Genomic DNA, 20524 nt, shown 5'->3' with positions numbered 1-20524 from the left:
TCTCCATAGCGACAGCGGCCGCTCCCCCCACCCCTCCCGCTTCCCCGCCTCCATTTCCTCTTCGCTGATTGGTTCCGAACTCCCCGGCGTGAGGGGCGGGGATTAGCGACGTCACGCGGCGTCGCTTTATAAAGCGGCGGGAGCGGCGCCGCGGGGGGGGCGGCGACGCCATGGAGGGCAGGTGGGGATGCGCATGCGCGGACGCGGGGGGGGGGGGGTGTCCCCCCCTTTCTGGGGGGGTTCGGGGGGGATTTGGGGACCCCCCCCGCCCCACTCGGGCAGCCAATGGGAGGCGGCGTCTCCCCCCACCCCTCAGGGGCCGCAGCCAATGGCTGAGGGGTGCGGAAGCCCCGCCCACAATGGGGGGCTATGGGGGGGGTCACTGGGAACGGAATTGGGGGGATTTTGCCCCAAAATTGGCGGATTTTGCCCCAAAATCGGGGGTTTGGACCCGAAATTGGGGCGTTTGGCCCCAAATTATTTGGTTTTCCGATTAAAAATGGGGATTTTTGCCTCACGATTGGGGTTTTTTTCCTCAAATTTAAAGGGTTTGCCCCCAAAATTGGGGGGTTTGTCCCAAAATTCGGTTTTTTGCCTCAAAATTAGGGGGTTTCAGCCCAAAAATGGGCAGTTACATCGCAAAATTGCGCTTTTTTCCCCCCAAAATCGCGGTTTCTTTGCCCAGAAATGTTCGGCCCCCCCCATTGCGTTTCTTTGCCACAAATTTGGGGGTTTTTCCCCCAAAATTGGTGAGTTTTGCCCCAAAATTGGGGTTTTTGAGCCAAAATTGGGGGTTTCGCCCCAAATTACCTGTTTTTCTGAAAAAAAATGGGGATTTTTGCCTCACAATTGGGTTTTTTTCCCTCAAATTTAAGGGGTTTGCCCCCAAAATTGGGGGGGTTGTGCCGAAATTCAAGGTTTTTTGTTTCAAAATTAGACGTTTTCTGCCCAAAAATGGGAAGTTACACCTCAAAATTGCGCTTTTTCCGCCCCAAAGTTCCGGTTTCTTTGCCCCAAAATGTTTCTTTTTTTTCCCTTCTCTCTACAATTGTGGTTTTTCGCCTCAAAAATTGGGGAGTTTTGCCCCAAAATTGGGGAGTTTTGCCCCAAAATTGGGGAGTTTTGCCCCAAAATTGGGGAGTTTTGCCCCAAAATTGGGGAGTTTTGCCCCAAAATTGGGGGTTTTGGCTCCAAATTATTGGGGTTTTTTTCCAAAAAACAGGGATTTTTGCCTCACAATTGGGGTTTTTTCCTCAAATTTAAGGGGTTTGCCCCCAAAATCGGGGGGTTTGTCCCAAAATTCAAGTTTTTTTGTCTCAAAATTGGGGGTTTTCTGCCCAAAAATGGGAAGTTACACCACAAATTGCGCTTTTTCCGCCCCAAATTTGTGGGGTTTTGCCCCAAAATGTTTCTTTTTTTTTCCTTCCCTATTCAATTGGGGGGTTTTGCCCCAAAATTGGGGGGTTTTGCCCCAAAATTGGGGGGTTTTGCCCCAAAATTGGGGGTTTTGCCCCAAAATTGGGGGTTTTGCCCCAAAATTGGGGGTTTTGCCCCAAAATTGGGGGTTTTGGCTCCAAATTATTGGGGTTTTTTTCCAAAAAACAGGGATTTTTGCCTCACAATTGGGGTTTTTCCCTCAAATTTAAGGGGTTTGTCCCCGAAATTGGGGGTTTGTCCCAAAATTCAAGTTTTTTTGTCTCAAAATTGGGGGTTTTCTGCCCAAAAATGGGAAGTTACACCCCAAATTGCGCTTTTTCCGCCCCAAATTTGCGGTTTCTTTGCCCCAAAACGTTTCTCTTTTTTTCCTTCCCTCTACAATTGTGTTTCTTTGCCCAAAAATTAGGGTTTTTTCCCCAAAAAGTGGGGTCCTTTGCCTCACAGTTGCGGAGTTTTGCCCAAAAATTGGGGGATTTGACCCAAAAGTGGGGGGTCCGCTGAGAATTTAGGCTGTTCTGCCTCAAAATTGGGGGGATTTTGTCCAAAACTTGGAGGTTTTTGCCCCAAAATTGGTTTTTTTTCCCCATAAATTCAGGCTTCCAGGTTGAAATTGGGGCGTTTTGCCCCAAAACTGCGCTTTTCTACCCCAAAATTAGGGGTTTTTGTCCAAAATTGTGGTTTTTCACCTAAAAATTGGAGGGTTTCACCCCAAAAATTGCGACTTTTTTTACCCAAAATTTTTTCTTTTTTCCCCAAAAAAATTTTTTTTCTTCCCTCAAATTTTTTCTCTTTTTTCCCCCAAAAAATTTTTTCTCTTTTTTCCCCCCAAAATTTTTTTCTCTTTTTTCCCCCCAAAATTTTTTTCTCTTTTTTCCCCCCAAAATTTTTTTCTCTTTTTTCCCCCCAAAATTTTTTTCTCTTTTTTCCCCCCAAAATTTTTTTCTCTTTTTTCCCCCCAAAATTTTTTTCTCTTTTTTCCCCCCAAAATTTTTTTCTCTTTTTTCCCCCCAAAATTTTTTTCTCTTTTTTCCCCCCAAAATTTTTTTCTCTTTTTTCCCCCCAAAATTTTTTTCTCTTTTTTCCCCCCAAAATTTTTTTCTCTTTTTTCCCCCCAAAATTTTTTTCTCTTTTTTCCCCCCAAAATTTTTTTCTCTTTTTTCCCCCCAAAATTTTTTTCTCTTTTTTCCCCCCAAAATTTTTTTCTCTTTTTTCCCCCCAAAATTTTTTTCTCTTTTTTCCCCCCAAAATTTTTTTCTCTTTTTTCCCCCCAAAATTTTTTTCTCTTTTTTCCCCCCAAAATTTTTTTCTCTTTTTTCCCCCCAAAATTTTTTTCTCTTTTTTCCCCCCAAAATTTTTTTCTCTTTTTTCCCCCCAAAATTTTTTTCTCTTTTTTCCCCCCAAAATTTTTTTCTCTTTTTTCCCCCCAAAATTTTTTTCTCTTTTTTCCCCCCAAAATTTTTTTCTCTTTTTTCCCCCCAAAATTTTTTTCTCTTTTTTCCCCCCAAAATTTTTTTCTCTTTTTTCCCCCCAAAATTTTTTTCTCTTTTTTCCCCCCAAAATTTTTTTCTCTTTTTTCCCCCCAAAATTTTTTTCTCTTTTTTCCCCCCAAAATTTTTTTCTCTTTTTTCCCCCCAAAATTTTTTTCTCTTTTTTCCCCCCAAAATTTTTTTCTCTTTTTTCCCCCCAAAATTTTTTTCTCTTTTTTCCCCCCAAAATTTTTTTCTCTTTTTTCCCCCCAAAATTTTTTTCTCTTTTTTCCCCCCAAAATTTTTTTCTCTTTTTTCCCCCCAAAATTTTTTTCTCTTTTTTCCCCCCAAAATTTTTTTCTCTTTTTTCCCCCCAAAATTTTTTTCTCTTTTTTCCCCCCAAAATTTTTTTCTCTTTTTTCCCCCCAAAATTTTTTTCTCTTTTTTCCCCCCAAAATTTTTTTCTCTTTTTTCCCCCCAAAATTTTTTTCTCTTTTTTCCCCCCAAAATTTTTTTCTCTTTTTTCCCCCCAAAATTTTTTTCTCTCTTTCCCCCAAAGTTGTGAGGTTTTGCCCCAAATCGGTTTTTTTCTCCCGCCCCACAACCTTTGGGCTTCCCGCCCCTCCCCCACTCGCCCTCTGACCCCCAACCCCGGGGGGGGAGGGGCGGCCCCTCCCCCCGTCCCAAGTTCATTTGGCTTCGGGTCAAATGGGGCAGCGGGGGGGGAGGGGCTGGGACTTGGGGGTCGATGTGTGGGGCTGGGGGGTCGATGTGTGGGGCTGGGGGGCGCTGGGAGGGCAATGTGTGGGTCTGGGTCCATTCTATGGGTCTTGGGCCAATCTGTGGGTCAATCTGTGGGTCCCAGTTGACTCTATGGGTCAATCTATGGGTCCTGGGTCACTCTATGGGTCCCAGTTGATCCCGTGGGTCAATCTATGGGTCCCAGTTGATTCTGTGGGTCCCGGTTGCCCCCGTGGGTCGCTCTGTGGGTCCCGCTTGGCTCTATGGGTCGCTCTATGGGTCCCGGTTGACTCTATGGGTCACTCTATGGGTCCCGGTTGACTCTATGGGTCCCGCTTGCCCCCGTGGGTCGCTCTATGGGTCCCGGTTGACTCTATGGGTCACTCTATGGGTCGCTCTATGGGTCCCGCTTGGCTCTATGGGTCGCTCTATGGGTCCCGCTTGGCTCTATGGGTCGCTCTATGGGTCCCGCTTGGCTCTATGGGTCGCTCTATGGGTCCCGCTTGCCCCCGTGGGTCGCTCTATGGGTCCCGGTTGACTCTATGGGTCCCGCTTGCCCCCGTGGGTCGCTCTGTGGGTCCCGGTTGACTCTATGGGTCACTCTATGGGTCGCTCTGTGGGTCCCGCTTGGCTCTATGGGTCGCTCTGTGGGTCCCGCTTGGCTCTATGGGTCGCTCTATGGGTCCCGCTTGGCTCTATGGGTCGCTCTATGGGTCCCGCTTGGCTCTATGGGTCGCTCTATGGGTCCCGCTTGGCTCTATGGGTCGCTCTATGGGTCCCGGTTGACTCTATGGGTCACTCTATGGGTCCCGGTTGACTCTATGGGTCCCGCTTGCCCCCGTGGGTCGCTCTATGGGTCCCGGTTGACTCTATGGGTCACTCTATGGGTCGCTCTATGGGTCCCGCTTGGCTCTATGGGTCGCTCTATGGGTCCCGGTTGCCCCCGTGGGTCGCTCTATGGGTCCCGCTTGGCTCTATGGGTCGCTCTGTGGGTCCCGCTTGGCTCTATGGGTCGCTCTATGGGTCCCGGTTGACTCTATGGGTCACTCTATGGGTCCCGGTTGACTCTATGGGTCCCGCTTGCCCCCGTGGGTCGCTCTATGGGTCCCGGTTGACTCTATGGGTCACTCTATGGGTCGCTCTATGGGTCCCGCTTGGCTCTATGGGTCGCTCTATGGGTCCCGCTTGGCTCTATGGGTCGCTCTATGGGTCCCGCTTGCCCCCGTGGGTCGCTCTATGGGTCCCGGTTGACTCTATGGGTCCCGCTTGCCCCCGTGGGTCGCTCTATGGGTCCCGGTTGACTCTATGGGTCACTCTATGGGTCGCTCTGTGGGTCCCGCTTGGCTCTATGGGTCGCTCTGTGGGTCCCGCTTGGCTCTATGGGTCGCTCTATGGGTCCCGCTTGGCTCTATGGGTCGCTCTATGGGTCCCGCTTGGCTCTATGGGTCGCTCTATGGGTCCCGCTTGGCTCTATGGGTCGCTCTATGGGTCCCGCTTGCCCCCGTGGGTCGCTCTATGGGTCCCGGTTGACTATGGGTCCCGCTTGCCCCCGTGGGTCGCTCTATGGGTCCCGGTTGACTCTATGGGTCACTCTATGGGTCGCTCTGTGGGTCCCGCTTGCCCCCGTGGGTCACTCTATGGGTCTTGTGTCCCTCCGTGGGTCGCAGCGCCCCGCCGGGCGTTGCCGTGGGGTGACGTGGGTCGCGTGTGTCGCCCCCCCCCAGTTACGAGGCCTGCGCGGAGGCTGCGGCCTGGCTGCGGGAGCGGCTCCGCGCCCCGCCCCGCGTCGCCCTGATCTGTGGGTCGGGCCTGGGGGCCCTGGCCCAGGAGCTCGAGGGGGCCCAGAGCTTCGACTACGCCGACATCCCCCACTTCCCCCGCAGCACCGGTACGACCCACGGCGCCGCTTGGGGGGCGCTTGGGGGGGCTGGGAGGGCACTTGGGGGTCTTTTGGGGGGCACTTGGGGGGGCTGGGAGATGGTTGGGGGGCACTTGTGGGGCTGGGAGGGCCCTTGGGGGTCTTTTGGGGGGCACTTGTGGGGCTGGGAAATGGTTGGGGGGCACTTGGGGGGCTGGGAGGGCACTTGGGGGGCACTTGAGGGGCACTTGTGGGGCTGGGAGATGGTTGGGGGGCCCTTGGGGGTCGTTTGGGGGCACTTGGGGGGCACTTGTGGGGCTGAGAGGGCCCTTGGGGGTCTTTTGGGGGCAGTTAGGGGGCACTTGGGGGGCACTTGTGGGGCTGGGAGATGGTTGGGGGGCACTTGTGGGGCTGGGAGATGGTTGGGGGGCACTTGTGGGGCTGGGTGATGGTTGGGGGGCCCTTGGGGGTCTTTTGGGGGGCACTTAGGGGGCACTTGTGGGGCTGGGAGGGCCCTTGGGGGTCTTTTGGGGACAGTTAGGGGGCACTTGGGGGGCACTTGTGGGGCTGGGAAATGGTTGGGGGGCACTTGGGGGGCTGGGAGGGCACTTGGGGGGCTGGGAGGGCACTTGGGGGGCACTTGTGAGGCTGAGAGATGGTTGGGGGGCACTTGGGGGGGCTGGGAGGGCACTTGGGGGGCATTTAGGGGGCACTTGTGGGGCTGGGTGATGGTTTGGGGGGCCCTTGGGGGTCGTTTGGGGGCACTTGGGGGCACTTGTGGGGCTGGGAGATGGTTGGGGGGCATTTAGGGGGTACTTGTGGGGCTGGGTGATGGTTTGGGGGGCCCTTGGGGGTCGTTTGGGGGCACTTGTGGGGCTGAGAGGGCCCTTGGGGGTCTTTTGGGGGCAGTTAGGGGGCACTTGGGGGGCTGGGAGATGGTTGGGGGGCACTTGGGGGGCTGGGAGGGCCCTTGGGGGTCTTTTGGGGGGCACTTGTGGGGCTGGGTGATGGTTGGGGGGCCCTTGGGGGTCTTTTGGGGGGCACTTAGGGGGCACTTGTGGGGCTGGGAGGGCCCTTGGGGGTCTTTTGGGGACAGTTAGGGGGCACTTGGGGGGCACTTGTGGGGCTGGGAAATGGTTGGGGGGCACTTGTGGGGCTGGGAAATGGTTGGGGGGCACTTGGGGGGCTGGGAGGGCACTTGGGGGGCACTTGTGAGGCTGAGAGATGGTTGGGGGGCACTTGGGGGGGCTGGGAGGGCACTTGGGGGGCATTTAGGGGGCACTTGTGGGGCTGGGTGATGGTTTGGGGGGCCCTTGGGGGTCGTTTGGGGGCACTTGGGGGGCACTTGTGGGGCTGGGAGATGGTTGGGGGGCACTTAGGGGGTACTTGTGGGGCTGGGTGATGGTTTGGGGGGCCCTTGGGGGTCGTTTGGGGGCACTTAGGGGGCACTTGTGGGGCTGAGAGGGCCCTTGGGGGTCTTTTGGGGGGCACTTGTGGGGCTGGGAGATGGTTGGGGGGCACTTGTGGGGCTGGGAGGGCCCTTGGGGGTCTTTTGGGGGGCACTTGGGGGGCTGGGTGATGGTTGGGGGGCCCTTGGGGGTCTTTTGGGGGGCACTTAGGGGGCACTTGGGGGGCTGGGAGGGCCCTTGGGGGTCTTTTGGGGACAGTTAGGGGGCACTTGGGGGGCACTTGTGGGGCTGGGAAATGGTTGGGGGGCACTTGGGGGGCTGGGAGGGCACTTGGGGGGCACTTGTGAGGCTGAGAGATGGTTGGGGGGCACTTGGGGGGGCTGGGAGGGCACTTGGGGGGCATTTAGGGGGCACTTGTGGGGCTGGGTGATGGTTTGGGGGGCCCTTGGGGGTCGTTTGGGGGCACTTGGGGGGCACTTGTGGGGCTGAGAGGGCCCTTGGGGGTCTTTTGGGGGGCACTTGTGGGGCTGGGAGATGGTTGGGGGGCACTTGTGGGGCTGGGAGAGCCCTTGGGGGTCACTTGTGGGGCTGGGAGATGGTTGGGGAGCGGTTGGGGGGCGGTTGGGGGGCACTTGTGGGGCTGGGAGGGCCCTTAGGGGGCACTTGGGGGGCTGGGAGGGCGCTTGGGGGTCTTTTGGGGACAGTTAGGGGGCACTTGGGGGGCACTTGTGGGGCTGGGAAATGGTTGGGGGGCACTTGGGGGGCTGGGAGGGCACTTGGGGGGCACTTGAGGGGCACTTGTGGGGCTGGGAGATGGTTGGGGGGCACTTGGGGGTCGTTTGGGGGCACTTGGGGGTCACTTGTGGGGCTGGGAGATGGTTGGGGGCGTTTGGGGGGCACTTGGGGGGCTGGGAGGGCACTTGGGGGGCATTCAGGGGGTACTTGTGGGGCTGGGTGATGGTTGGGGGGCGCTTGGGGGGCTAGGATGTGCTTGTGGGGCACTTGGGGGGCTGGGAAGGCCCTTAGGGGGCATTTAGGGGGCACTTGTGGGGCTGGGAGGGCACTTGTGGGGCACTTAGGGGGCCCTTGGGGGTCTTTTGGGGGGCACTTGGGGGGCTGGGAGATGGTTGGGGGGCACTTGGGCACTTGGGGGGCTGGGAGGGCACTTGGGGGGCACTTGTGGGGCTGGCAGATGGTTGGGGGGCACTTGTGGGGCTGGGAGGGCCCTTGGGGGTCTTTTGGGGGGCACTGGGGGGTCACTTGTGGGTCACTTGTGGGGCGGGGGGGTCATTTGAGGGTGACTTGTGGGTGCAGGGGGTGACTTGGGGGTCACTTGGGGGTCCGGGGGGTCACTTGGGGGTCACTTGTGGGTCCGGAGGTTCACTTGTGGGTCCGGGGAGTGACTTGGGGGTCACTTGTGGGTCCGGGGGGTCACTTGTGGGTCCGGGGAGTGACTTGGGGGTCACTTGTGGGTCCAGGAGGTGACTTGGGGGTCACTTGTGGGTCCGGGGGGTCACTTGGGGGTCACTTGTGGGTCCGGGGGGTCACTTGGGGGTCACTTGTGGGTCCGGGGGGTCACTTGGGGGTCACTTGTGGGTCCGGGGTGTCACTTGGGGGTCCGGGGAGTGACTTGGGGGTCACTTGTGGGTCCGGGGGGTCACTTGTGGGTCCGGGGAGTGACTTGGGGGTCACTTGGGGGTCCGGGGGGTCACTTGTGGGTCCGGGGAGTGACTTGGGGGTCACTTGTGGGTCCGGGGGGTCACTTGTGGGTCCGGGGAGTGACTTGGGGGTCACTTGTGGGTCCAGGAGGTGACTTGGGGGTCACTTGGGGGTCCGGGGGGTCACTTGGGGGTCCGGGGGGTCACTTGGGGGTCACTTGGGGGTCACTTGGGGGTCACTTGGGGGTCACTTGGGGGTCACTTGGGGGTCCGGGGGGTGACTTGGGGGTCACTTGGGGGTCCGGGGGGTGACTTGGGGGTCACTTGTGGGTCCGGGGAGTCACTTGGGGGTCACTTGGGGGTCCGGGGGGTCACTTGGGGGTCCAGGGGGTGACTTGGGGGTCACTTGTGGGTCCGGGGGGTGACTTGGGGGTCACTTGGGGGTCCGGGGGGTCACTTGTGGGTCCGGGGAGTGACTTGGGGGTCACTTGTGGGTCCGGGGGGTCACTTGGGGGTCACCTGTGGCTCTGCCCCCAGTGCCGGGCCACGCGGGGCGCCTGGTTGTGGGGCGCTTGGGGGCCGCCCCCTGCGCCGTCCTGCAGGGCCGCTTCCACCTCTACGAGGGCTACAGCCCCGCCCAGGTACGGCCGCCCCACACGTGTGGGGCTGCCCCATAGATCCAGTCCCAGCCCCATAGATCTGGGCCCTGCCCCATAGATGTGGCTCCCGGCCCCATAGATGGAGACTTCCCTTAGTTTGAGGGGTTCCTGCCCCATAGATGTGGGCCCTGCCCCATAGATTCCAGTCCCTGCCCCATAGATGTGGCTCCTGGCCCCATAGATGAGGATTTGCCTTAGCTTGAGGGGTTCCTGCCCCCTAGATGTGGGTCCCAGCCCCACAGATCCGGGCCCTGCCCCATAGATCTGGTTCCCAACCCAATAGATGAAGATTTCTCTTAGTTTGAGGGGTCCCAGCCCCATAGATGTGGGTCCTGCCCCATAGATCTGGTTCCCGGCCCCATAGATGGAGATTTCCCTCAACTTGAGGGGCCCCAGCCCCATAGATTCCAGTCCCTGCCCCATAGATGTGGGTCCCAGCCCCATAGATGAAGAATTCTCTTAGTTTGAGGGGTCCCTGCCCCATAGATGTGGGTCCTGCCCCATAGATTCCAGTCCCAGCCCCATAGATGTGGCTCCTGGCCCCATAGATGGAGATTTCCCTCAACTTGAGGGGTCCCAGCCCCATAGATGTGGGTCCTGCCCCATAGATGTGGGTCCCGCCCCATAGATTTGGCCCCTCCCCGGGATTTTTTCCCATTTCCTTTCCCCTTTTTTTTTCCTTTTTTCCCCCAATTTTTTTTTTTCGCTTTTTCACATTTTTTCACCCCGGAATTTTTTTTTTTTTTTCCATCAAATTTTTTTTTTTCCCAAAATTTTTTTTTCTCTTTTTTTTCCTCAATTTTTTCCCTTTTTTTATATTTTTTTTTCTATTTTTACCCCAAAATTTTTTTGTTTTTTCCCCAAAATTCTTTTTTTTTCCTTTTTTTTCCCCCAAATTTCTTCCCTGTTTTTTCCCATTTTTATTTTTTTTCCTTTTTTCCCCTGAGATTTTTTTCCTTTATTTTTACTCCCAGAATTATTTTTTTTTCCCCCCACAATTTTTTTTCCTTTTTTCTATTTTTCTCTCATTTTCTGTCCCCTTTATCCCCGGCCCCACTTCCGCCATTTTTCCCGCCATTTTTCCCGCCATTTTTCCCGCCATTTTTCCCGCCATTTTTCCCGCCATTTTTCCCGCCATTTTTCCCGCCATTTTTCCCGCCATTTTTCCCGCCATTTTTCCCGCCATTTTTCCCGCCATTTTTCCCGCCATTTTTCCCGCCATTTTTCCCGCCATTTTTGCCCCACTTCCGCCATTTTTTCCGCCATTTTTGCCCCACTTCCGCCATTTTTTCCGCCATTTTTGCCCCACTTCCGCCATTTTTTCCGCCATTTTTGCCCCAATTCCGCCATTTTTTCCGCCATTTTTGCCCCAATTCCGCCATTTTTGCCCCAATTCCGCCATTTTTTCCCCCATTTTTTCCCCCACTTTCGCCATTTTTTCCCCCACTTCCGCCATTTTTTCCCCCACTTCCGCCATTTTTTCCCCCACTTCCGCCATTTTTCCTGCCATTTTTCCCCCCAATTCCGCCATTTTTCCCCCCAATTCCGCCATTTTTCCCCCCAATTCCGCCATTTTTTTCCCAATTCCGCCGTTTTTTGCCCCGTTCCAGGTGGTGTTTCCCGTCCGGGTCCTGGCGCTGCTCGGGGCGCACACGCTGGTGCTGACCAACGCGGCCGGGAGCCTCCGGCCATCGCTGGCCCCCGGCAACCTCCTCGTCCTCCGTGACCACATCGACCTGCCCGGCCTGGCCGGGAGGAGCCCCCTGGTTGGCCCCAACGACGAGAGGTCGGGATTTGGGGGGCTGGGGGGGCGTCAAAAATTCGGGGGGGCGTCAAAAATTCGGGGGGGCGTCAAAATTTGAGGGGAAAGGGCGGGAAAAAGGGCAAAATGGCGGCGGGAGGGCGCGAAATGGCGGCGGGAGGGCGCAAAATGGCGGCGGGGTGGCGCGAAATGGCGGCGGGGGGACCCCAAGATGGTGTCGGGGAGGGGTAGAAAATTGGGGGGACGCACGCACACGCCTCAAAATGGTCGACAAGGCCTCAAAATGGCGGATTAGGCCTCAAAATGTCGGACTAGGCCTCAAAATGGCGTCAGGAGGCTTCAAAATGGGGGTGAGGGGACCCCAAAATGGTGGAGAAAGACACAAAATGGTGTCGGGGGACCCCAAATCGGGGATGGGACCCGCAAAATTGGGGGGACACACCCCAAAATGGTGGATTAGGCCTCAAAATTTTGGACTAGGCCTCAAAATCCCGGGCTAGGCCTCAAAATGTTGGACTAGGCCTCAAAATGGCGTCAGGAGGCCCCAAAATGGGGGTGAGGGGACCCCAAAATGGTGGAGAGGGACCCAAAATGGCGTCAGGGGGACCCCAAATCGGGGATGGGGCCCCCAAAATTGGGGGGACACACCCCAAAATGGTGGATTAGGCCTCAAAATCCCGGGCTAGGCCTCAAAATCCTGGGCTAGGCCTCAAAATGGTGTCAGGAGGCCTCAAAATGGGGGTGAGGGGACCCCAAAATGGCGGAGAGGGACCCAAAATGGCGTCAGGGGGACCCCAAATTGGGGATGGGACCCCCAAAATTGGGGGGACACACCCCAAAATGGTGGATTAGGCCTCAAAATGTCGGACTAGGCCCCAAAATGTCGGACTAGGCCTCAAAATGGTGTCAGGAGGCCTCAAAATGGGGGTGAGGGGACCCCAAAATGTTGGAGACAGACACAAAATGGCGTTAAGGGGGACCCCAAATTGGGGGAGGACACCCCAAAATGGTGGATTAGGCCTCAAAATTTTGGACTAGGCCTCAAAATCCCGGGCTAGGCCTCAAAATGTCTGACTAGGCCTCAAAATGGTGTCAGGAGGCCCCAAAATGGCGGAGAACGACACAAAATGGCGTCAGGGGGACGCTAAATCGGGGATGGGACCCCCAAAATTGGGGGGACACGCCCCAAAATGGTGGATTAGTCCCCAAAATTTTGGACTAGGCCTCAAAATTTTGGACTAGGCCTCAAAATGTCGGACTAGGCCTCAAAATGGCCTCCGGAGGCCCCAAAATGGCGGATTTTTGGGGCGGGGGGTGTCAGACGGGGTCGGGGCTTTGCGGCTCTGACCCCCCCGTGTCCGTGTGTCCCCCCCCCGTGTCCGTGTGTCCCCCCCCGTGTCCGTGTGTCCCCCCCCCCCCCGCAGGTTCGGGCCCCGTTTCCCGCCGATGGCGGCCGCCTACGACCGAGGTTTGCGACGATTGGCCCTGAGCTTGGCCCCGCCCCCGCTGCGGCCCCGCCCCGGCGTCTACTGCGGCGTGGGGGGGCCCAGCTACGAGACCCCCGCCGAGTGCCGCCTCCTGCGGCGCCTGGGGGCCGACGCCGTGGGTGAGTGACGCCACACGCCTCCACACGCCTCCACACGCCTCCACACGCCTCCACACGCCTCCACACGCCTCCACACGCCTCCACACGCCAGCGCGCGCCACGGAGGGGGAGGAAGGACAAAGCGGGGTGGACACGCTAAGGGCGGGGGGAGGAGGGGGAGTGGGGTGGGACACGCTAAGGGCGTGTTAAGGGGGTGGGACACGCTAAGGGCATGCTAAGGATGTGTTCAGGGTAGGGTGGTGAGTGGGACACGCTAAGGACATGGTAGGGACGTGTTAAGGACATGCTAAGGGCACATTAAAGGGGGTGGGGAGTGGGACATGCTAAGGACATGCTAAGGGCATGCTAATGGGGTGATGAGTGGACATGCTAAGGACATGGTAAGCACATGTTAAGGGGGTGGTGAGTGGGACACGCTCAGAACATGTTAAGGACATGCTAAGGGCACATTAAGGGGGTGGGCAGTGGGACATGCTAAGGACATGCTAAGAGCGTGTTCAGGGTAGGGTGGTGAGTGGCACACGCTAAGGGCATGTTAAGGGGGGTGGTGAGTGGGACATGGTAAGGACATGCTAAGGGCATGCTAATGCGGTGATGAGTGGACATGCTAAGGACATGGTAAGCACATGTTAAGGGGGGTGGGGAGTGGGACACGCTAAGGACATGTTAAGGGGTGGTGAGTGGGACATGCTAAGGACATGCTAAGTGCATGTTAAGGATGTGTTCAGGGTAGGGTGGTGAGTAGGACACGCTAAGGGCACATTAAAGGGGGTGGGGAGTGGGACACGCTAAGGACACGCTAAGGACATGCCAAGGGCATGCTAATGGGTTGATGAGTGGACATGCTAAGGACATGCTAAGCGCATGTTAAGGGGGGTGGTGAGTGGGACACGCTCAGAACATGTTAAGGACATGCTAAGGGCACATTAAGGGGGTGGGCAGTGGGACATGCTAAGGACATGCTAAGAGCGTGTTCAGGGTAGGGTGGTGAGTGGCACACGCTAAGGGCATGTTAAGGACACGCTAAGGGCACAAGGGCGTGGTGAGTGGGACACGCTAAGGACATGTTAAGGGGTGGTGAGTGGGACATGCTAAGGGCACGTTAAGGACGTGTTCAGGGTAGGGTGGTCAGTGGGACACGCTAAGGACACATTAAGGGCGTGTTAAGGGCAGGGTGGTGAACGAGGCATGCTAGCAACACACTTAGGACATGCTAACAACATGCTAAGGGTGGCGCGGTGAGCGGGGCACGCTAAGGGGCGGGGGTCGTGAGGAGGACATGCCAAGAACACGCCTGGGGGCAGGGCAGCAACGCCCTGAACACGCTTAAACACGCTGAGCGTGACGTGCCACCCCCAGGCCCCTGCAAAACCCCGTACACGCTAAAAACATGCCAGGGACATGCTAACAACACGCCTCGGGGGCAGGGCGGCAACACCCTGAGCACGTCCAGGACACGCTTCAACACGCCGGGGTTTACGTGTAACCACCCCCCGAGCCCGTAAAACCCTGCCCACGCTAAGAACACGCTAAGAACACGCTAACAACACGCTAAGAACAGGCTAAGAATATGCTGGATGCCCCTCCGCTTCACGCAAAGCCCCCGGGGTTCCCCCACTCCCCTTCCTTCATCCCGCCCTTAGCGCGTCGCCCCCTTAGCGTGTCGCTAGCGTGTCGCTAGCGTGTCGCTAGCGTGTCGTTAGCGTGTGCGCGTCGCCCCGCAGGCATGAGCACGGTGGCGGAGGCGGCGGCGGCGCGTCACTGCGGGCTGCGCGTGCTGGGGCTGTCGCTCATCACCAACGAGGCGCCGGGGGACGACGAGGAGGAGGAGGAAGAGGAGGAAGGGGCGGGGCTAAAAGGGGAGGGGGCGGGACTTCCGGAGCAAGCTCCGCCCCCAGGCCACGCCCAAGTGCTTGAAGCCGCCCAGGCCGGGGCCCGACACCTCCGGAGCCTCCTGGTGGCTTTGGCCCCGCGTTTGGCCCAGCTGGAGGGAGAACACGCTTAGGACACGCTAAGGACACGCTAACGACACGCTAAGGACACGCCAAGGACACGCCAAGGACCCGCGAGGCAACGCTACAAGAGCACACGGAGCTGCCGCGGCCTGGAGGGGGCGATCGGCCGTCGAGACGTGTCCGTCGCGTGTTTTTCACGTGTTGCGTGGCGGCGTGGTTCGTGCAGGGCAGCTTGCGGCGGTTGCGTGTTCTTTACGTGTCGCTCCCGTGTGTTCGTTGCACTTGGTGGTGCCCTTGAGCCCGTGTTAATCCCGTGTCGGTCCCGTGTCGGCGCCGAGCCGGTGGCTCTGAATCGCAATCACGTGTTAATGCCGTGACGTGTGCGTGTTGCTCGTTGTGTCCCGTGTCCGTCCCGTGTTCTTCTCATGTTGGCGGTCCCGTCGCTTCGGCCTTAATCCCGTGTTGGTGGCGTGTTCGTCCCGTGGGCGTCGTGTGTCGCTGGCGTGTCGACACGCGTGTTCATTCCACTTGCTGGTGCCTTGATCCCGTGTTAATCCCATGTAGATCCCATGTAGATCCCGTGTCAGTTCTGAGCCAGCCCCTGTGGATCTTCTCTCCATCACATGTTAATCCCGTGACATTTGCGTGTTGCTCGTGTGTCCGTCCCGTGTAAACCCCGGGGGGGACCCGTCTCCTTCACGTGTCGATCACGTGTCGATCACGTGTTACTCCCATGGCAGCTCCACATCGATCCCATGTTGGGACGTGACCATTCCGTGTCCCGTGTTGATCCGTGTTCATTCCATGATCATCCTGTTTCCACCCCGTGTCCTTCCCATGTCTGTCCCCTGCTGACACGTGTCCTATCCATGTAAATCCCGTGTCCTTCACATGTTTGTCCTGTGTCCTTCCCATGTTGACGCGTGTCCATCCCATGTTCATCCCGTGTCCTTCCAAAGTTTGTCCCGTGTCCTTGCTGTGTCCTTTCCCGTGTCCTTCCCATGTTTTCCCCATGTTCATCCCGTGTCCCCCCTGTGTCCATCCCATGTTCATGCCATGTTCTTCCCGTGTTGACACGTGTCCATTCCATGTTCATCCCGTGTCCCTCCCGTGTCCAACCCAAGTTTTTCCCGTGTCCTTCCCATGTTGGTCCCGTGTCTATCCCGTGTTAATCCCATGTCCACTCCATGTTCATCCCGTGTCCTTCCCATGTTGACACGTGTCCCTCCCGTGTCCTTCCCATGCTGGTCCCATGTCCTTCCCATGTCCTTCCCATGTTCATCCCACGACACGTGTCCTTCCCATGTTCTTCAAATGTTCATGCCGTGTCCTTCACATGTTGACATGTGTCCCTCCCGTCTCCTTCCCATGTTTTTCCCATGTTCTTCCCATGCTGGACACATGTCCTTCCTATGTACTTCCCATGTTCATCCCACGTTGACACGTGTCCTTCCCGTGTCCTTCCCATGTTGGTCCCGTGTCCTTCCCATGTTCTTCCCATGTTCATGCCGTGTCCTTCCCATGTTGACACGTGCCCTTCCCGTGTCCTTCCCATGTTCATGCTGTGTTCATCCCACGCTGGACACGTGTCCTTCCCATGTTCTTCCCATGTCCTTCCCATGTTCATCCCATGTTGACACGTGTCACTCCCGTGTCCTTCCCATGTTGGTCCCATGTCCTTCCCACGCTGAAACGTGTCCTTCCCGTGTCCTTCCCATGTTCTTCCCATGTCCTTCCAATGTTCATCCCATGCTGGACACGTGTCCTTCCCGTGTTCATCCCGTGTTCATCCCATGCTCGACACATGTCCTTCCCATGTCCTTCCCATGTTCATCCCACGTTGACACGTGTCACTCCCGTGTCCTTCCCATGTTGGTCCCATGTCCTTCCCATGCTGACACGTGTCCCTCCCGTGTCCTTCCCATGTTCTTCCCATGTTCATCCCATGCTGGACACGTGTCCTTCCCGTGTTCGTCCCGTGTTCATCCCATGCTGGACACATGTCCTTCCCATGTCCTTCCCATGTTCATCCCACGTTGACACGTGTCCTTCCCATGTTCTTCCCATGTTCATGCTGTGTCCTTCCCATGCTGACACGTGTCCTTCCCGTGTCCTTCCCATGTTCATCCCCCGCTGACACGTGTCACTCCCGTGTCCTTCCCCCGCCGACACGCGTCCCTCCCCCCTCCCCCCCCTCCCCCCTCCGACACCCCTCGCCGCCCCTCCCCCCTCATTAACACCCTCCTAACTAATTACCCCTCCCTCCCGCCGCCCCTCCCCCTCCCCGTTCCTTTCCAACGCGCCCCTCCCCCACGCGGGCGCCATTACCGGGGCTGTGGGCGGGGCTGTGGGCGGGGCTGTGGCGGGGCTGCCGCCCCTCCCCCCTCATTTAATAAAGCGTTAATTAAAGCCTCGTCACGTGATTGGCGGGCGGGTGGGGGAGGGGCCGCCTCCTCCTGTTACTTCCGGGGTTATTTATAGCCCCTCCCCCCCCCCCTTTTTTTTTTTTTTTTTGTTTTTTCTTTTTCCCCCCAAAAAAGGGCCGCGGGGGGGGAGGGGCGAGGGGGTGGGGGGAGGGGCGTGGCGAGGTGGGGGCGGGGCTTATTTTCGGCAAAGGGCGACTCAAGGGACAAGTAGGTCGGGGAGGGGGGGGAGGGGGTTGACCCCCTCCCCCCACCCCCCCCTGCGAGGGGCTGCGGGGGGGGGAGGGGCGGAGGGATGTGGGGGGAGGGGCGGTGACCTTTGACCTCCGGCTCATTTCCCACCCTCCCCCCCCCCCCCCCTTTTTTCCAGCTTTTTCCGCCCAAAGGTCAATGGAGCTGCGAGAGGCCGCCCCTCCCCCACAGGAGAGCAAGGTGAGCCCCCTCCCCCACCCCGCCCCTCCCCCCACCCCCAGGCCCCTCCCCCCACCCCCCCCACCCTCAAATTTTCCTCAAAAAACGGTTAAAAAGGCGATTTTTGGGGTTTTTGGGGGGGAAAAAGGGGGAAAATGGGGTAAAACGGGGGGGGAGGGGAGATGGAGGCGTTTTGGGGTGAAACGGGGCGATTTGGGGAGGGGGAGGGGGAGAAGGGGGCGGGAAGGGCCGTGATTGGCTGGAAGGGGGCGGAAGGGGGGGGTTTGGGGTGAAAAAAAGGGATTTTGGGGGCGAAAAAAGGGTTTGGGGCCGAAATGGGGAGTTTGAGTGAAAAATGAGGGATTTTGGGGCGGAACGGAGCAATTTTATGAAAAAATAGGAATTTTAGAGGAAAAAGGGCAAATTTGAGGGAAAATGGGGAGTTTGGGGGTTAAAAAAATGATTTTTTGGCAAAAATGGGGGATTTTAGTGTGAAAAAAGGGATTTTGGTTCAGAACGGAGCAAATTTGGGGGAAAATAGGAATTTTAGAGCAAAAAGGGCAAATCTGAGGGAAAATGGGGAATTTGGGGGCTAAAAAAATTATTTTTAGGCAAAAATGGGGAATTTTAGTGTAAAAAAAGGGATTTTGGTTAGAACGGAGCAAATTTAGTGAAAAATAGGAATTTTAGAGCAAAAAGGGGCAAATTTGAGGGAAAATGGGGAATTTGGGGGCTAAAAAAATGATTTTTTGGCAAAAATGGGGGATTTTAGTGTGAAAAAAGGGATTTTGGTTCAGAACAGATCAAATTTAGTGAAAAATAGGAATTTTAGAGCAGAAGGGGCAAATTTGAGGGAAAATGGGGAATTTGGGGGCTAAAAAAATGATTTTTAGGCAAAAATGGGGGATTTTAGTGTGAAAAAAGGGATTTTTGTTCAGAACGGATCAATTTTATGAAAAAACAGGAATTTTAAAGCGGAATGGGCAAATCTGAGGGAAAGTGGGGAATTTGGGGGTTAAAAAAGTGATTTTTTAGGCAAAAAGGGGGATTTTAGTGTAAAAAAGGGATTTTGGTTCAGAACGGATCAAATTTAGTGAAAAATAGGAATTTTAGAGCAAAAAGGGGCAATTTGAGGGAAAATGGGGAATTTGGGGGTTAAAAAAGTGATTTTTTGGCAAAAATGGGGGATTTTAGTGAAAAAAAGGGATTTTGGTTCAGAACGGATCAAATTTAGTGAAAAATAGGAATTTTAGAGCAGAAGGGGCAAATTTGAGGGGAAAATGGGGAATTTGGGGCTAAAAAAATGATTTTTTTGGCAAAAAAGGGGGATTTTAGTGTGAAAAAAGGGATTTTGGTTCAGAACGGAGCAAATTTAGTGGAAAAATAGGAATTTTAGAGCAGAAGGGGCAAATTTGAGGAAAGTGGGGAATTTGGGGGCTAAAAAAATGATTTTTTGGCAAAAAATGGGGATTTTAGTGTGAAAAAAAGGGATTTTGGTTCAGAACGGATCAAATTTGTGGGAAAATGGGGATTTTAGAGCAGAAGGGGGAAATTTGAGGGAAAATGGGAATTGGGGGCTAAAAAAAAGATTTTTAGGCAAAAATGGGGGATTTTAGTGTAAAAAAAGGGATTTTGGTTCAGAACGGAGCAAATTTGGGGGAAAATAGGAATTTTAGAGCAGAAGGGGGAAATTTGAGGGAAAATGGGGAATTTGGGGGCTAAAAAAAAGATTTTTTGGCAAAAATTGGGGATTTTAGTGTGAAAAAGGGATTTTGGTTCAGAACGGATCAAATTTGGGGGAAAATGGGAATTTTAGAGCAGAAGGGGGAAATTTGGGGGGAAAATGGGGAATTTTGGGGCCAAAAAAAGGATTTTAGGCCTAAATGGGAGTTTTAGTGAAAAATGAGGGATTTGGGGGCGGAACGGAGCAAATTCGGGGGAAAATGGGATTTTAGAGTAAAAGGGCAAATTTGAGGGAAAATGGGAATTTGGGGGCTAAAAAAAATGATTTTTAGGCAAAAATGGGGGATTTTAGTGTAAAAAAAGGATTTTGGTTCAGAACGGATCAAATTTAGTGAAAAATAGGAATTTTAGAGCAGAAGGGGCAAATTTGAGGGAAAATGGGGAATTTGGGGGCTAAAAAAATGATTTTTAGGCAAAAATGGGGGATTTTAGTGTGAAAAAAGGGATTTTGGTTCAGAACAGATCAAATTTAGTGAAAAATAGGAATTTTAGAGCAGAAGGGGCAAATTTGAGGGAAAGTGGGGAATTTGGGGGCTAAAAAAATGATTTTTTGGCAAAAATTGGGGATTTTAGTGTGAAAAAAGGGATTTTGGTTCAGAAGGAGCAAATTTAGTGAAAAATAGGAATTTAGAGCAGAAGGGGAAATTTGAGGGAAAATGGGGAATTTGGGGGTTAAAAAGTGATTTTTTGGCAAAAATGGGGGATTTTAGTGTTAAAAAAGGGAGTTTGGTTCAGAACGGGATCAATTTTATGAAAAAATAGGAATTTTAAAGCGGAATGGGCAAATCTGAGGGAAAATGGGGAATTTGGGGGTTAAAAAAGTGATTTTTAGGAAAAATTGGGGGATTTAGTGTAAAAAAAGGGATTTTGGTTCAGAACGGATCAAATTTAGTGAAAAATAGGAATTTTAGAGCAAAAAGGGGCAAATTTGAGGGAAAATGGGAATTTGGGGGTTAAAAAAGTGATTTTTAGGCAAAAATGGGGGATTTTAGTGTAAAAAAAGGATTTTGGTTCAGAACGGATCAAATTTAGTGAAAAATAGAATTTTAGAGCAGAAGGGGCAAATTTGAGGGAAAGTGGGGAATTTGGGGGCTAAAAAAATGATTTTTAGGCAAAAATGGGGATTTTAGTGTGAAAAAAGGGATTTTTGTTCAGAACGGATCAATTTTATGAAAAAACAGGAATTTTAAAAGCGGAATGGGCAAATCTGAGGGAAAGTGGGGAATTTGGGGTTAAAAAAGTGATTTTTAGGCAAAAATGGGGATTTTAGTGTAAAAAAAGGGATTTTGGTTCAGAACGGATCAAATTTGGGGAAAAATGGTAATTTAGAGCAGAAGGGAGAAATTTGGGGGGAAAATGGGGAATTTGGGGCCAAAAAAAGGATTTTAGGCCTAAA

General features: G+C 54.6%; 1 protein-coding gene across 2 annotated transcripts; it reads left to right on the top strand.

Annotated features, from left to right (window-relative positions):
• Window positions 1-108: 108 nt before the first annotated feature.
• Window positions 109-17407, top strand: PNP (purine nucleoside phosphorylase). Of its 2 annotated transcripts, XR_012635464.1 has the most exons (7): window positions 109-181; window positions 5369-5532; window positions 9107-9210; window positions 10839-11014; window positions 12415-12596; window positions 14321-14767; window positions 17345-17407. XR_012635464.1 is itself a non-coding variant. In XM_074931053.1 (6 exons), exons 1-6 carry the CDS (start codon window positions 171-173, stop codon window positions 14599-14601), a joined length of 918 nt encoding a protein of 305 aa, XP_074787154.1. In that variant the 5' UTR covers window positions 109-170; the 3' UTR covers window positions 14602-16945. The 2 variants fall into 2 exon arrangements, 1 of the variants encoding a protein (XP_074787154.1); XM_074931053.1 differs by lacking the exon at window positions 17345-17407 and having other exon boundaries at window positions 14321-16945.
• The last annotated feature ends 3117 nt before the right edge of the window (window positions 17408-20524 follow it).

This window comes from Athene noctua, chromosome 38 (genome assembly GCF_965140245.1).
Source record: "Athene noctua chromosome 38, bAthNoc1.hap1.1, whole genome shotgun sequence".
NCBI lineage: Eukaryota > Metazoa > Chordata > Aves > Strigiformes > Strigidae > Athene > Athene noctua.
Note: the sequence above shows the minus strand (reverse complement) of the source record. Positions and strands in the feature narration are given on the sequence as shown.

Coding starts and splice junctions, on each gene's coding strand:
- PNP (XM_074931053.1), top strand. Junction 9,211..10,838: donor AGGGCTACAGCCCCGCCCAG/GTACGGCCGCCC, acceptor GCCCCGTTCCAG/GTGGTGTTTCCCGTCCGGGT. Junction 11,015..12,414: donor GTTGGCCCCAACGACGAGAG/GTCGGGATTTGG, acceptor CCCCCCCCGCAG/GTTCGGGCCCCGTTTCCCGC.